The sequence below is a fragment of the Mandrillus leucophaeus genome, unplaced genomic scaffold (assembly GCF_000951045.1).
Source record: "Mandrillus leucophaeus isolate KB7577 unplaced genomic scaffold, Mleu.le_1.0 Scaffold420, whole genome shotgun sequence".
In the NCBI taxonomy this organism is placed as follows: domain Eukaryota; kingdom Metazoa; phylum Chordata; class Mammalia; order Primates; family Cercopithecidae; genus Mandrillus; species Mandrillus leucophaeus.
The window spans coordinates 1,121,530-1,136,278 of NW_012104477.1; the positions used below are offsets into that span (position 1 = coordinate 1,121,530).

Genomic DNA, 14,749 nt, shown 5'->3' on the forward strand with positions numbered 1-14,749 from the left:
ATATCCAGCCGACCTCTTCACCAGGCCTTAGGATGCCTCTGAGTCTGGGGATGAAGCCGCGGAGGGTTGGGGGAGTGGGGGTGGAATCTGGATCTCCCCACAGGCCCTGCCTGAGGGGCAGGTAACTATTAACAACTGTGTGACCCAAGGCTCTCCCAAAGACCTCAGGGGGGCGGTGTCTTTAGACCAAGCCAAACCTCTTCCTGGTCTGAGGACTGAGCTCAGGTAGGGAAGGTCAGGGTCCTTAACCCCTTCCTTCCCATAGAGAGGCCCATAGGAGCCCAAGGAGCCAGCCAGTGTAGGGGCCGCAGGGGCTTGGGGCCAAGGGCCCAGGGTCAATTATTCATTTAATAATCATGTTTTGAGCATCCTCTCAGCGATACCCAGTCTGTGCCCTCAAATTGCTGGTGGTGTAGGTGGGAAGCAGACCCTACTCTGGTAATTACCCATGTCTGGGTGCTGCCTGTTGGGGCCAAGCTTTTGTAGGGGCACAAAGGGACAGCTCAAACTGGCAGAAGGCTCCTGAAAACAAGGTCTTGGGCATCCCTGGTCCTGCTCCCACGGGTGGGCGATAGCTGGAAGTTCAGTAGGAATTTAGGGGCTGGCGAATGCCAAGGGGAGCTTGAGACAGCATTCACCGGTACATCCTGTTGCAAAGAGACATGTCGGAAGAAATTTCAGCCGCTAAGGACATTTTGTGAGTGTAGATTTCAGGCAACCCAGTTTGAAGGAGCTCAACCTTCCGTCCCCCAACCCAAGACTCAGGGTTGAATTTCACTTTCCTGCCCCTGGCCTGAAGTAATGTCAGGTCTTCTGCCTTCACTCTGTGGGGTACCTACTCTGTCTCTTTTGCAAGAATCGTCTCCTGGGTCCCTGGTGTCTGATGCAGACCCTGAGTTTGCCCTGTTCCTCTTCCCCAGGTCCCACAGGCTTCAAAGGGCCTCCGACCTCCATGTTTCCTCTGCCCTACTCTTCCTCATCACAAGAGTCATTACTTATTAATATCCCTGTGTGCCGGCAGGGCAGGCGCCATGTGCTAGGCAAGGCCCAGGCTGGACTTTGTGCCTTGCTGCCTTGGAGACAGCCACAGCCTTCCCCTCCCAGGTTGGGGATCATCCAGGAACTGGGAGAGAGGATGAAGCAGCAGGGGATAGAGAGGAGGCACTCAGATATGCTGGGAGAAATTTACAGCTTGCTGTTGTTTGCTTTGTAGGGGTACCTTCCTTAGTGTTTTGGAGGAAATGGTTTATGATCTAAATCCTTGGTTGTTGGAGGCAATATTTAAGGTAGTGTGTTATAATGGAAAATGCTGTGTGACCTTGAGCAACTCAATTAATCTCTCTGTGCCTCAGTGCTCTTATTTGTGAAAAGAGATAACAATATTTAACTAATAAGGTTATCATGAATGTTGAATGAAATCTACATGTGTGTGGGGAGCTTAAACAGACCCTAGCACTTAGGGAGCCCTCAACAAATGTCCACTGTTGTTTATTATCTGGAGTTAGCAGAACTGGGACCATATCTTAGCCCTGTTACTGTCATGAAGACCTTGGCCAAGCCACCCACTCTCCCTGACTTTTAGTTTCTTCAGCTGTGAGATGGAGTTTGTGGTACTTACCTCACAAGACAGACAAGACTGACTAGCATTTAAAGTACTGGCTGCTCTGGGCCCACAGTAACCACACTTTTTCCAACTGATACCTGCAGAGTGTCCAGTGTGAGCCAACAGACTCCAGGCATCAACTCCTTTTGATTTGTGAAGTTACCCCAAGGTTGCCAGGAGCACTTGCATGCCCTTCCAATAACTAGTAGCAACCTTGGGCCAGGATTTGGGGGAGCAGGGCTTGGTCAGAGACTGTTTGCTCCCTCAGAGAAGCAGCTTTCAAAAGGAGACTGCTCCTCTGTTCACAGCACCAGCACATGGCAGGAACTTGGTTACTCATTTGCTTAAAAGTATTTATTGCCTCTTCAGCAGTCACACATTTATGAGCATAGCTGTGTACTCTGCCTGAGGCCAGGCATTGGACGACCTGGTGGGATGAATAAGAAGATCAGAAACAGCCACCACTCTCTAGGAATTTGCTAATCATTCATTCATTCACATAGGCAATAAATATTGACTGAGTTCTCAATATATGCCAGGCAGGACTCTAAGCACTGAAAAACAAAATAATGCCCTTGCTCTCTTAGACAGTACATTCTAGTGGGGAGGACAGACAGTTAAAAGGAAATCGACAAAAGTATCGTGTAATGCCAGGTAGTGATAAATTATATGAAGAAATAAACTAAGATGGGGAGAGAGATAGTAAGTAACAAGGTGGGCAGTCAGGAAGGCCTCTCTGAAGAGGTGACGTCTGAGCAGAGACCTGGAATAAGTGAGGAGAGGAGCCACGGGGATACACGTAGAAGAGCGTTCCCCAAAGTGGAAGCAGCAAGCACGAAGGCGCTGAGGCCAGCAGATGCCTGCCTGTATGGAACAGCAAGTAGGACAGCGTGTCCCAGAGGAATCATGAGTAGAGAATGGTGAGAAATGGGTCAGAGGGGTGATAGGGGCCTGATAGGCCATGGTTAGGTTGGGATTTTCTTATAGTGTGAATGATTTACATTTAAAAGGAATTGTTCTGGCTGCTCTGTAGAGAATCCACTGAGGGGCCCAAGAGTAGAAGGGGGACCTCAGTCAGGAGGCTCCTGCAGGACCCCAGGCCAGAGGCAGGGGCTCGGACTCAGGTGAGAATGGGTCAGATTCAGGATACATGTTTTTGCTGATGGACTGGCTGTGAGTGTAGAAAGAGAGGCATCAAGGGTGAATTCACATTTGGGGGAGAAGCAGCAGGTTGGTGGAGACAGAGCAGGAGGCGGTGGAAACCTAACATTCCACTTTGAATGCTGTAAGTTTGAGACACCTACTAGAGGTGACTGAGAAGGCTGTAGGTCTAGCCTGGAGATAAACATCAGTAGGTCCTTGGGGGTGTAAGTGGTATTTCAACCCCTGAGACGGATGAGTTCACTTAGAGACACGGTGCAGATGGAGAGGAGACCCAGGACAGAGCCTGGGGCACCACAACTTTTGGAGGAGAAGGAGCAGCAAGTGAGGAAGGAGAACAAGAAGAAGCAGGGCATGATTGCTGTGCCAGGCACTGGGCAAAATACTACAAACTAGCTGACAGGTCAAGAGCCTCTGAAAAGATGAAGGGCACTGTTTATGGCCTTGATGGTGGTGATGCTTTCACACGTGCACGTCTATCCCCAAACTCATCAGGTTGTATACACTAAATATATACAGCATTTTACATGTCAGGCATACCTCAGTAAAGTGGTTCCAGAAAAAGAAAAGAAGTCAGGTGCAGTGGCTCACACCTATAATCCCAGCATTTTGGGAGGCTGAGGTGGAAGGATTACTTGAACCCAGGAGTTTGAGACCAGCCTGGGTAACATAGCCATACCCTATCTCTACAAAAAATACAAAAATTGACTAAGTGTGGTGTTGTGCACCTGTAGTCCCAGCTACTTGAGGGGCTGAAGCAGGAGAATCAATTGAGTCTGGAGGCTGAGATTGCAGTGAGCTGTGGTCACACCACTGCACTCCAGCTTGGGTGACAGAGTGAGACCTGGTCTCAAAAAAAAGAAAAAGAAAGAAAGAAAGAAAAAGAAAAGAGAGAGAAAGAAAGAGAAGAGAAGAAAAGAGAAGAGAAGAGACGAGAAGATGGATAATAAGAAAACAAGAGTTAACTAAAGCCTGGTACCACTGGGATGCACACGCTGAAGGCCTGGGAAGAAGTGTGGCTGGATCTATTCATCCCACTAACATCTACAGAGGGCCACTAGCTACTCACTGCTGTGGATATGGAATTTATATCCACTTATTCTCACTTAGTTTTATGTAACAAACACAGGACTTACTACTTGCCAGGCACTGTTCTAAACTCTTCATAATTATTAACTCATTAAATTAATACTAAAAAACAATTATTAGTCTCTCTTAGTGATTAAATCCCATTTTAAAAAGAGATGTTTGTACCCATTTTACAGATAAGGAAACTGAGGCACAGAGCGGTGCAGACCCAGTTGGGGAAGGGGTTCTTTGGCTCCACCACCACACTCACAACCCAGGCCTGCGTCTGGGCCACACACAGGCTTGTGGGGAGACAGGGGGGTAAAAGGAGAAAGTTCAGTACAGCTTAGTGAGTCCCATGGGGACAAAGAGTTGTTTGTGTGCACAGAGAAAGATGTGGCCAGCTTTGTGGGGGAGCCTAAAGAAAGACTTGACCAAGAAGAGGTGACATTTGAAGTGAATCTTAAAGGTAGAGGAGGAGTCCACAGAAAAGAAATACTGCTAGTACCACCACTGTTAATGGTTAACCAGGGTGGCAGCAGGGAGCAGGTGGCTCGTCCAAGGGGGAAGCCAAGAAATCTTTATGAAGAGTTTCTGCAGAAAAGGGCAGGATTAAATGACCCAACAGGCTGCACCCTGGGGCCAGATCCAGGAGGCCAGCACCCCTGAAGGGGCCAGGAGAGGGAAGGTTACCAGAACAGGTGAGAACCAGGACTGCCAGAGAGGCCCAGACAGGAGCTGCAGCCTTGGGCGGAGGAACCTGCCTAACTGTGGCCCAGCAGCCAGCCACCAGGGACTAAGAGCCTCAGTTCCTGTCTCCCCATTCCTCTCATCTCCTGCTTGTACCTCCTGATGGCTGAACAAAGCAGGAAACCAGAGGGGAGGGGAGCCCAGACAGAGCCCCCTGGACAAAGGGCAAGATAGAGATGGCTGGAGGCATGAAAGGAAAAGATCTAGCACACATTTTGGAGACTTTGAAATGTCCCAGGCATTGTTATACATACTTTACATTTACTCACTCATTTAATCCCCACCACAGCCCAAGGAGACTTCATCAAGTGGAACAACATGCATTATTTAATTTGTTCTGACTCTCTTTCTCCCTGTTTGGCTGGGTGCATACCTAAAGTTGAATTTGCCTGAGTTAAATGTCCCATGGTTCCCCTCTGCAGCTATCCTGAAGCGTCAGTCCATATGGGGGAATACTGGGGGATGAGACTGGAGGGCACCACATGACCAAACCCAGGTTTTGCCTCCAATATCCTAGACAAGCGGCCTGAAGATTGTGAGGGTGGAGAAGCTCCCTGTCCCCTCCTCCCATACAGACCGATAGCACAGTGCCAGAGGAACATCAGTCTTCGAATGCTCATCTAGGCAGGGCCTGCGGCGGGGGTCGGGGGAGCAGGGATGATCATAGAGATCCCCAACAGCTATTTGTAGATGGTGAGCTCCTTTAGGGCTTCTGTGCTCTATATCAAGAGGGATCTGGGAAAAGGAAAGGCTTTCTAAATCTAGTCGGAGAAAGAAGACTGGTGTCTTTCCCATAGTAGGTGTTCAATAAATGTGTAATGGACAAGTGCAAAACAAAGGAGTTATATTTGATAAATGGATGCCATGTGGTAGTTTGAAAAACAGCAGAGGTTTTGGAGCCAGCAGGCGTAGGTTGGAGTCTCAGTTCTGTCACTTCTCTGAGCCTCTATTTCCTCATCTGTAAAATGGGGATGATAACGTTCACCTCAGAGGGTTGTTAGGAGATTAAAGATAATACACGTAAAGTTCCTCAGGCAGTGGACAGTCAGTAGGGAGAGGCTGGCTGGGATAAGTGAGCCAGACAGGAAGAGCCTTAGGCTGGGAGGCAGGTGAGGAAGCTCTGGACTCTGGAAGAGGGGACTTGGGCCTCATCTGAAATGAAGGCAGGGTTCACATGAGAGGAGGGAAGCCATCCATTGTGGATAGATGGAATTGCTGGGACATACATTTTTGTGATGAATTGGAAGTGAACTAAGGGGAGGCAGACCCAGAATGTATGTGCTGAGGACCAATGGAAAGGTGGTGACCCAGGCCTGGGCCAACAGGTCAGAAAAAAGGCTCTAGACTAGAGCAAATAGAGTTCATGTTTCATCAACAGACGCCACTGGGCACCGTGCGCCTGTGTGCATGACATGGTTCTGGGTTCCACGGGGAAACGAAGAACATGTTTGGAAGGAAGGAAGAAAGGAGTGTGGGAGACTGACCTACTGCGTGCCTGGCGCTTTGTATGTACCTGAGCACAGGGTACTGGGAGAATGGTACAAAGCACCCTAGAGCAGGGGCTCCCCAAAGCTGACCCCCAGGTTGGTGCTGGCAGCATTCCAGAAGAGAGGACACTATGTAATTTTTTAATATTGGAAAAGTAATTTGATTTGGACCACAGGGAAGATTACAAAGAAAAAGTAATTTAAGTAATGGTGGTATTGTTACTGCACGTTCAGGCTTTAGAGAAACTTCCATCTTTCTCAGTTTTCTTTCTTGGTGCCTTTTGCCTGAAGAGTGAGGTGCGAGTGTGTGTTTTCATTCAGGTGTGGTCAGAGAACAAAGCAGTGCTGTTCTCTCTGAGTCTCTCTAAGATATTTCTGGGTGGAGAATGATCTCTCCCTTTGCAGGATCTCCTGTGTAACTAGTTTTCAAGTTTTTGATGATTTATCACTTAGATCCATATGTAAAGAGTATTCTACATAAACCAGATCTATTTTCCCTGTTAGCTATTATGGTCTATAGAGAATTGTTCAAATGGACAAGTCAGACATGGTAGTAGATGGAATGTTCTGAGTGAGGACAAGGAGATTTCAGTGTATCAGGGGAAGGATCTGTTCCACTGCAGCTGAGTCCCACTTGGGATGTGGTGGAGCTGACCCTGGAGAAGTGAGCAAGGGCAGAACTGAGGACAGGGTTTGACTGACCTAACCAGTGACAGTGGGTAGACATGAGGCTGAAGAGCTGAGCTCTGCAGCTGTCTCGGGAGACAGGTAGGATGAGACCTCTGGGAGCAGTGGTCAGTGCTGGAGGGCTGCTGACAAGGGCCAGGAGCCTGGGACCTGCAGACACAGGTTGTTTTCCACCAAGACCGTCTCCAAATGATCTGTACTTGCCCCAGGGAAGGGAGAAAAACAGAACTCTAGACCCTAACATTGCAAGTTACCTTACTCTTCTACCTCAATTTTCCACCTAATGCACAATAAACATGGTCTAAGGAGGACAGTTCCTCACTATTGAAATCTAATGCTACAGTAGGATACATTTCTGCAGAGGGATAAGAGAGAACTTCAGTCCTAAGGCCTCAGTCAGTAAGAGTTTCCCTCTCCCATCTTCTTTCTTGTGTTACCACCCGGGGTTAGAATTGGGCTAGAAGTCTTTGGTCAGGGTGTCCTCACTCCAGCCAAAGCAGATGGGATTTTTATGCTCCCTTTAGAAAGTAGAACACTTGGGTTCAAAGAGTCATTCAAAAGATGTCTCATTTTCTCACTCATTATAGACCAACCCAAAGGTATTTTCTTAACAGTACAGAGGAGAGAGATGGGGCTTAGAGATAGGAAAGGAGTTCTTGAAAGCAAAGGGTTTGAAATTTTGGCTTAAAGGGACCTTGGGAGTTATTTTCCCCTACCAGGCCTGAGTCACAATCAATGGTCGTGGCATAGCAGAAAGAACATGGGCTTTGGAGTCAGACTTGGGTTCACATCCCAGCTCTGCTTATTAGCTGTGGGACACTGGGTGAGTTGACTTAACGTCTCTGATCCTCAGTTTCCTCAACTGCAACATGATGTGAGAATATTGGTCCCAATGTGATAAACAAATGGAATAAAGCCCATGAAAAGCTCCTGGTGCCACCGCATGGGGGATTATGGGGGCAACATCGTTTCCCTTCCCCTGCTGTTCCCATGGTTACCTCCCTCCCACCTGAACCATGTGGGCACACCAGGAGGCAGGCAGAGAAATTCATTCAATACTTCTTTACTGAGTGCTTACTATGTGGTAGGCACGAGGAATTTATAACAAAATAGACCTCATCTTTCTCCTCATGGGATTTTTCTGTCCAGCAAAGGAGACAGAGAAAACAATTCACAGAGAAAATAAACCTTAAATTACAAATCATCTTTGATCTTTGATGGAATTGAAACATCTCCGGGGTGCAGGAGTGGGTTCTGTCCGGGTAGGTGAGCACGGAAGACCTCTCTGGAAAGGAGGCAGCCAGGCAGGGAAGTGGGGGAAGCAATCCAGGCAGAGGGAACAGCACACGCCAAGGCCCTGAGGCTGGAGAGCGTTCGGCTTGTGGAAAGAACTGAAAGGAGGCCTTTGTAGCCAGGAAGACTGGTAGGAAAGGAGATTTGGCTTTGATAAGTCAAGGTAAGGAGTTTGGATTTAGGTTTGGTTTGGGGTACAAGAAACTATTGAACAAGCAAGCGACATGATTTAATTTATAAAGATATTTCTGGCCCCTGCTGCTAGGAGTGTTCAGACTCCTCCATCACAGTCCAGTGTGGGCAGCCCAGGCCTGTCTCAGGGAGGCACCCCCACCCCACAGGCCTAAGCAGAGTGGGTGAGAGAATCCATGCTATGTAGAGAGATGGGCTTTCAGAGGTGGTGCATGCAAGAGGCCAGCCTCCCACCCTAAGATTTAGTACCACCCACTCAAGCAGATGCTTCCATCTCCTGTCAACTAGCTGGGAGCTCCTTTTTTTTTTTTTTTTTTTTTTTGAGACAGTGTTTCGCTCTGTTACCCAGGCTAGAGTGCAGTGGCGCTATCTTGGCTCACTGCAGTCTCTGCCTCCCGAGTTCAAGTGATTCTCCTGCCTTGGCCTCCCAAGTAGCTGGGATTACAGGAGCATACCAGCACGCCCAGCTAATTTTTGTATTTTAATAGAGACAGGGTTTCACCATGTTAGCCAGGCTGGTCTCAAACTCTTGACCTCAAGTGATCCACCCACCTCGGCCTTCCAAAGTGCTGGGATTATAGGCGTGAGCCACCGCGCCTAGCCCTAGCTGGGAACTCCTTGCACTGAGGTAGGGAGAAAGCAAGGGTGCCCTTTTGGAGCAGGTGGGCTGAACTTCTGTAGCAACTGAAACCCAAGCTGTGAGTCAAGCCTCCTAAGTTATTCTCACCTTTAATGAAATGCTCAGCCTGATTTTATAGGGAAGGAAGTACTGCCAGATCCAGGCCAGAAATTTGCATTCTGTAGTGCCTGTTCGGGCCAGAAATCCCAAGGGCTAGGCCCAGCATGTCCCCTCTGTAGTGGGACAGACAGACTGCCCTGGTCTTCCAGAGCCCTTGGGATACCCACAGAAAGAGGTAACGCTGCTCTGGCCCTCTTCTGAGGACCAGTCAGTGGAGAGCATGCAACTTCCAACAGCAGCCTCTCTATGAAGGGCTGAGGCCCTGGGCCCAGAGGCTGGAGGAGAGAGGGACCCAGTGACCCCTCAAGCTTCCATCTTGCTCTGTTACCCATTCTGGGGCTGAAGAGAGACCCAAAGATACAGGGTAGAGAGTCACACTGATGTGACTCAGGGAGTGGAATTCAGGGCCTCCCACTGGGATCGAAGTGCTAATGACACAACTCCTGAACCTGACCTTAGAGTCCCAGCCATTGACGTCAACAAAGTTGAAATGATGTAACCTGACTCCCCCTGCAGGGCTTGTGCAGGGGCCTGGGAAGGGGGAAGGAGTGGCCAGGAAACTGACTAGTGGACAGAACTCAGGGCAACCCAGCTAAGGTCGGGACAAGACAGAGTGAAGGTCCCCTGGCATTGATGTTACAGAAGAATTCGGTAGTAAGGGGCTTCTGGCGGGTGGCATGTGCTATCTGAGCGAGTGGCCCAAATCCTTCCTGAAAGCATTTATCCGGCACTACAGCCACCATCAGGTAAGACAGTGGGCTTCTTCTGGCCAGGGATGACACAGCCATGGGGGTGAGCAGCAGCACTGCCATGGCAGCGTGTCGTATCACATGGGGATTCACATATGTACATATGTGTGTGCATCCCCGTGTGTGCACATATTGCCCCACCTGGGGACGAGGGGTGCCTGGCCACATCTGGAGGGGCAGCAGTACTCCTGTGGCCACATTGGGGTGGTCTGCATAGGTCTCATGCATTGGAGTCAGAGGGGCAGTCTGGCCTGTGGCTTCTCTCCTCTCCTCACAACTCCAGCCCTGAAAAGATGCTGGGGAGGCCGCTGGGGGTGACCTCTCCTCCCTGGGGTCTGCTATGGAGGGTGCTGAGCCTGGAACTGTGATTCTCCTATTGGATTTTTCAGGTGGATTTTCTGATTGAAAATGATGCAGAGAAGGACTATCTCTATGATGTGCTGCGAATGTACCACCAGTAAGTGTGCTAGGTCCAGCTCCTGTGGACCACTCGGGTTCCTCTGTCTTCAGGGAGTCCTGGGATGGGTTGTTCTGAGACAGAGGAGCTCAGAGGGTGGATGCTGACTGCTCCTGGAAATCAAATGGACATAGCATTCACTCATTTCAGCAACTATTTATACAAGTACTTTGTACTTGGCTTTGTACTAGGGGCTGGGGTATACTTGTGAGCAAGACAGATTGGTCTCTGTTCTCAGGTTGCTTACAGTCTGATGGAGTAGGCTGTCTAGTAGCCAGATAGATTCAACAGAGAGTGATTGTTGGAACAGAACAAGAAATGCCAACTGGCCACAGCCCTTGCATCAGATGTCTCTGATCACCCACTTGCTTTTTGATTCATTTTGTATACTTTATAAGCTCCTGCCACTGCTGGGCACTATGCAAAATCTGGAAATGAATTAGATCCTCTTTCTTTCCTTGAGTAACTTGTGGTCTGGTGAGGGGAGATGAATGTACACTACAAATACAAAGAACTCTAATGTAAGTTATATCAAATAACTGCTAAGTAGAGGTAAAAGCAGAAATGTGAAGAAAGGAGTTTTCCTTTCCAACTGAGAGGGAAGAGAAAGGACCAGGAAGGCTTGAGCAAGGCTTTGAAGGATAAGAAAGATTTGGGGCCAGGCACGGTGGCTCATGCTTGTAATCCCAGAAGTTTGGGAAGCTGAGGCAGGAGGATTACTTGAGCCCAGGAATTAGAGACCAGCCTGGGCAACATGGTAAAATCCCACCTCTACAAAAAAATACAAAAAATTAGCTGGGTATGGTGGTGCGTGCCTGTAGTCCCAGCTACTTAGGAGGCTGAGGTGGGAAGATCACCTGAACCCAGGAGGTCAAGGCTGCAGTGAGCCATGATCGCATCACTGCACTCCAGCCTGGGCAAGACAGCAAGACCCTGTCTCAAAAAAATAATAAAAGAAAAAGATTTGGGTAGGTGGAATATCAGAGAAGGGCATTCCAGAATGAGGGATCAGCATTAGCCAAAGTGTGGAGGCACGAAAGCAAGGGTGTGAATGGGGATAAGTAACCTGGGGGAGTAGGACTTGGGAGGACACAGAGATCGTAAATAGCCACAAGGCTGGAGAAGCTCCACGGGACAGGTCATGGAGGGCCCTGAGCATGCTGAAAAGAGTGGACTTTGTCCTCTGGGCAGTAAGGAGCCATCAAAGGGTTTTAAGCCAGGGAGTGCCTTACACTGAGAAAAGATGAAATGACAGTGAGTATGTGGGCAGGCAGCTGGAGTCGAAGGTCTGAACAGCGTGAGGGAGGAGGCACGTGAACTGTGGTGAGGTGAAACTGATAGAGCTTAGCAGTAGATACAAGTGGAGATGATGAGTATGTGAGGAGTCCTTAGCATCTCACATAGAACTTTCCCCTCTGGAAAGATCCCAACATCAGAGATAGGCACGCTGAATTTGAAATCCTGGCTTCATTTCATCTGCAAAATGGGTCAACAATCCCTAGCGGGCTGGTTTCCTGGGGGCATTTTTATGAGAGAACAAAGCCTTCTCAGGCACTGGCCCAGTGTGAAGGGCTCTGGGCTTTTCAGGAGTGGTCTCTTCCATTCCTAAGCCTGGGCCCAGTGGCTGAAATGGCTTCCTCTTGGAATCCCTGGGTCCCTGAGGTCATGGCCAGGGGTGAGGCTCCAGGCATTCCCGGCATCTCCACAGGACCATGGACGTGGCCGTGCTCGTGGGAGACCTGAAGCTGGTCATCAATGAACCTAGCCGCCTGCCTCTGTTTGATGCCATTCGGCCCCTGATCCCACTGAAGCACCAGGTGGAATATGATCAGCTGACCCCCCGGCGCTCCAGGTGCAGCGGAAGCCACCAGGCTGGAGGCAGGGGGTGGAGAGGTCACCCTGGGATGGACGGAGTTCCTCGCTAGTGGACGGGGCAGTGCTGGCAGCCAGGCTGCACCATCACCGACCTCTCCTGTGTGGCAGGAAGCTGAAGGAGGTGCGTCTGGACCGTCTGCACCCCGAAGGCCTCGGCTTGAGCGTGCGTGGTGGCCTGGAGTTTGCCTGTGGGCTCTTCATCTCCCACCTCATCAAAGGCGGTCAGGCAGACAGTGTCGGGCTCCAGGTGAGCAAGCAGAGTCCAGAGGGAGGGGAAGCAAGGGCCTCAGACCTCCTGCCTCCCCCTCACTCATCCACTAGGCTGTGTGGCACAATGTGGTCACCCACTTTTCCGAGCCTTTGGGTGAGGAAGACGCTGGCGCATCCTGATGGGTGTTCTTAGACTCATAGAAATCAGGCCGCAGGCAATTGCCTGTTTTCTTGAGTGAAGCTGGGAACCTGGCTGCTGCCTCCTTCCAGCTGCTGCCGCTGCACTTCCCCCCACCCCCCTACTCCCCAAGAGAGGAACATAGTGACACCGGCACATGAAGTTTTGGACACGTTGCCTTTTACCAGCAGGGGGAAAGAAAGCCTGGTGCAGTGTGATGCCAAAGAGCACAGACTCTGAAGCAGGGCTAGCAGGGTTCAATTCTGGCTTTTCTCTTCATTAGGCTGTGTGACTCGGTGGAATGACTTAACCCTGTACCTCAATTTCCTCATCTATAAAATGAGTTGCTGATAGTACTGTCTACCTCGTCAGGTTGTATGAGTAAATGAATTGATAGCAGAAAGTGCTTATAGCAGGGCCAGGCACACAAATGCTGTGAGTCTGGTAAGTGAACAGACAGAGGGAGATTTAAGAAATGCCTGGAATGTGCCAGGTCACATTCTCACAAGCAGTCCTTGCTATATGCATTGAATGGATCTTTCCCATTTTACAGAATTATCGATAGAGGCTGAGAGACCAGTAAGTGGCAAAGCCAGGATTAAAAACTGGGTCTCCTGACGGCCAAGCCCGGAAATCTCTCTTCAGCAACCCAGGTGCCTCTCCTTTGGGGTCCCCACACCTCAGGGCCTGAGCAGAGATGGGCAGACCTCCAGGTCTCACTCCTACCTGAGCCCAGGGCCGTGTTTTTGTGTGTTGAGATAAAGGAGGCCCTCCCACTGTCACCAAGAGCTTCCAGCGGGTTTGTTATCAACACCCCAATCCGGGCTGCCAAGCTGGAGCTTCAAGGGGCTCAAAGGCTAATGGTACAAGACACTGGGGCGTAGGGGGTGGAAACAGGGAGCTGACAGACACTGCTTTGTTCTAAATCCCTGTCTCACGGCTCGCTGGTGGTGTCTGAAATTTCAGCCCCTTCATTATTTCTTTCCTCTGCGGCACATTTTCCAGCTCAGAAACCCAGCCAGAGAAAACACATAATGAGCTCCTCTCTTGGCGTCAGCTGAGGCCGCCTTTTTTCCAGGGCGAGCTCTCCTAGGACAAGCAGTTCTCAATGCTGCCTCGATGGCTGGGGGCGTTGGGGTATTTTAATGAGACCTAGAGTTTTACCTTCCTGGCTCTTTCTCAGGCTTATGAATTATCGGCCCTTTCTCTAGCTGACGGGTTCGTCTCTCCTTTGTGCTGCTGTCACTCAGATCGTTATATCATCGTGGCCCTTGCACAAAGGGCCCTTTACAGGGTTTCACACACGGCAAGAGGGGAAGGAAAGTTGATCCTGCAACCTGAGCCAGGGGCCGTGTGGGAATCATTCCGACTGAGGTTCTGGGCAAATTCCCTTTAGGAATAAGACAGGGAACTTCACTCAGAGGAGCTTGGGGAAAAACGGCTGCATCCATTGACCTGTCTGGGGTTCATGTTTCTGAGGAGATCTCATGCCTGAGGGCAGCTGGGAGAAGATGCTGGAAGGCAGGGGAGGGCAGGTTCAGATACAGCCTGGCTGGGCTAAAGACCTGTGCTGATTTGACCCGTGAGGCTGGGTCCCCAGTGGTGGACTTGGACCCTCCCACAGGACCTAGTCCTGGGGATCCACCCCTCTGCCCTTATCCCCTGCTGGAGATACTTGAGGGGTTTTTTTTGTTTTTTGTTTTTTGTTTTTTCAAGAATATCCTAACTTGACCTACGTCCTCTGCCTTGCACAGGGCAGCATGTACCATACAACTTGCTGTATATTCCAGGCCTAGAAAATTATTCTGTGTGCCTTGGTTGTCCCTGTCATAACATGGACAGTGTAATGCCTGCCTTTGTGTGGGACTTGAGGGCTCTGACAGGTGGCAAGGATCCAGAGAGGGCAGGATGCAGGGAATTGCAGCCAGGCTTGGCCGGGTGCCCGTCTTTTCTGCTTCCAGACACCTAGGAAACACCACTTGTCTATCAGGGAGACCTGACTTCAAACCCCACGACACTGTTTACTAGTGGGGTAACCTTGAGCAAGTCACTTTACCTCTCTGAGTCTCCGTTTTCTCATCTGATTAACAGAGATACAAATTCCTGACCTGCAGGGTTATCGTGAAAAATAGGTGGAAGGAGTTAGTCTGGCCACTGTCCTTGAATTAGATGTTCCCAGAAACCTAGAGGGTTCTTTAGTGTGCCCCCACTCTGGTGCCATTTTGAGCCCTTGGCCACTCCTGTCAGGTCCCTGAGAAGACTGGGGTCTGTGTCCCAGAGTGGGAAGGAAGCGTTCCTTG

General features: G+C 49.9%; 1 protein-coding gene across 1 annotated transcript in view; it reads left to right on the forward strand.

The window, feature by feature from the left end:
- The first annotated feature begins 9,570 nt into the window (after nucleotides 1-9,570).
- The window catches only part of USH1C (Usher syndrome 1C (autosomal recessive, severe)), a 52,130-nt gene continuing 46,951 nt past the window's right edge, over nucleotides 9,571-14,749 (forward strand). The window contains 4 exon segments of the mRNA XM_011992964.1: nucleotides 9,571-9,726; nucleotides 10,119-10,186; nucleotides 11,895-12,038; nucleotides 12,170-12,308. Of these exon segments, the coding sequence (XP_011848354.1) occupies nucleotides 9,658-9,726; nucleotides 10,119-10,186; nucleotides 11,895-12,038; nucleotides 12,170-12,308 (420 nt within the window). The 5' untranslated portion in view covers nucleotides 9,571-9,657.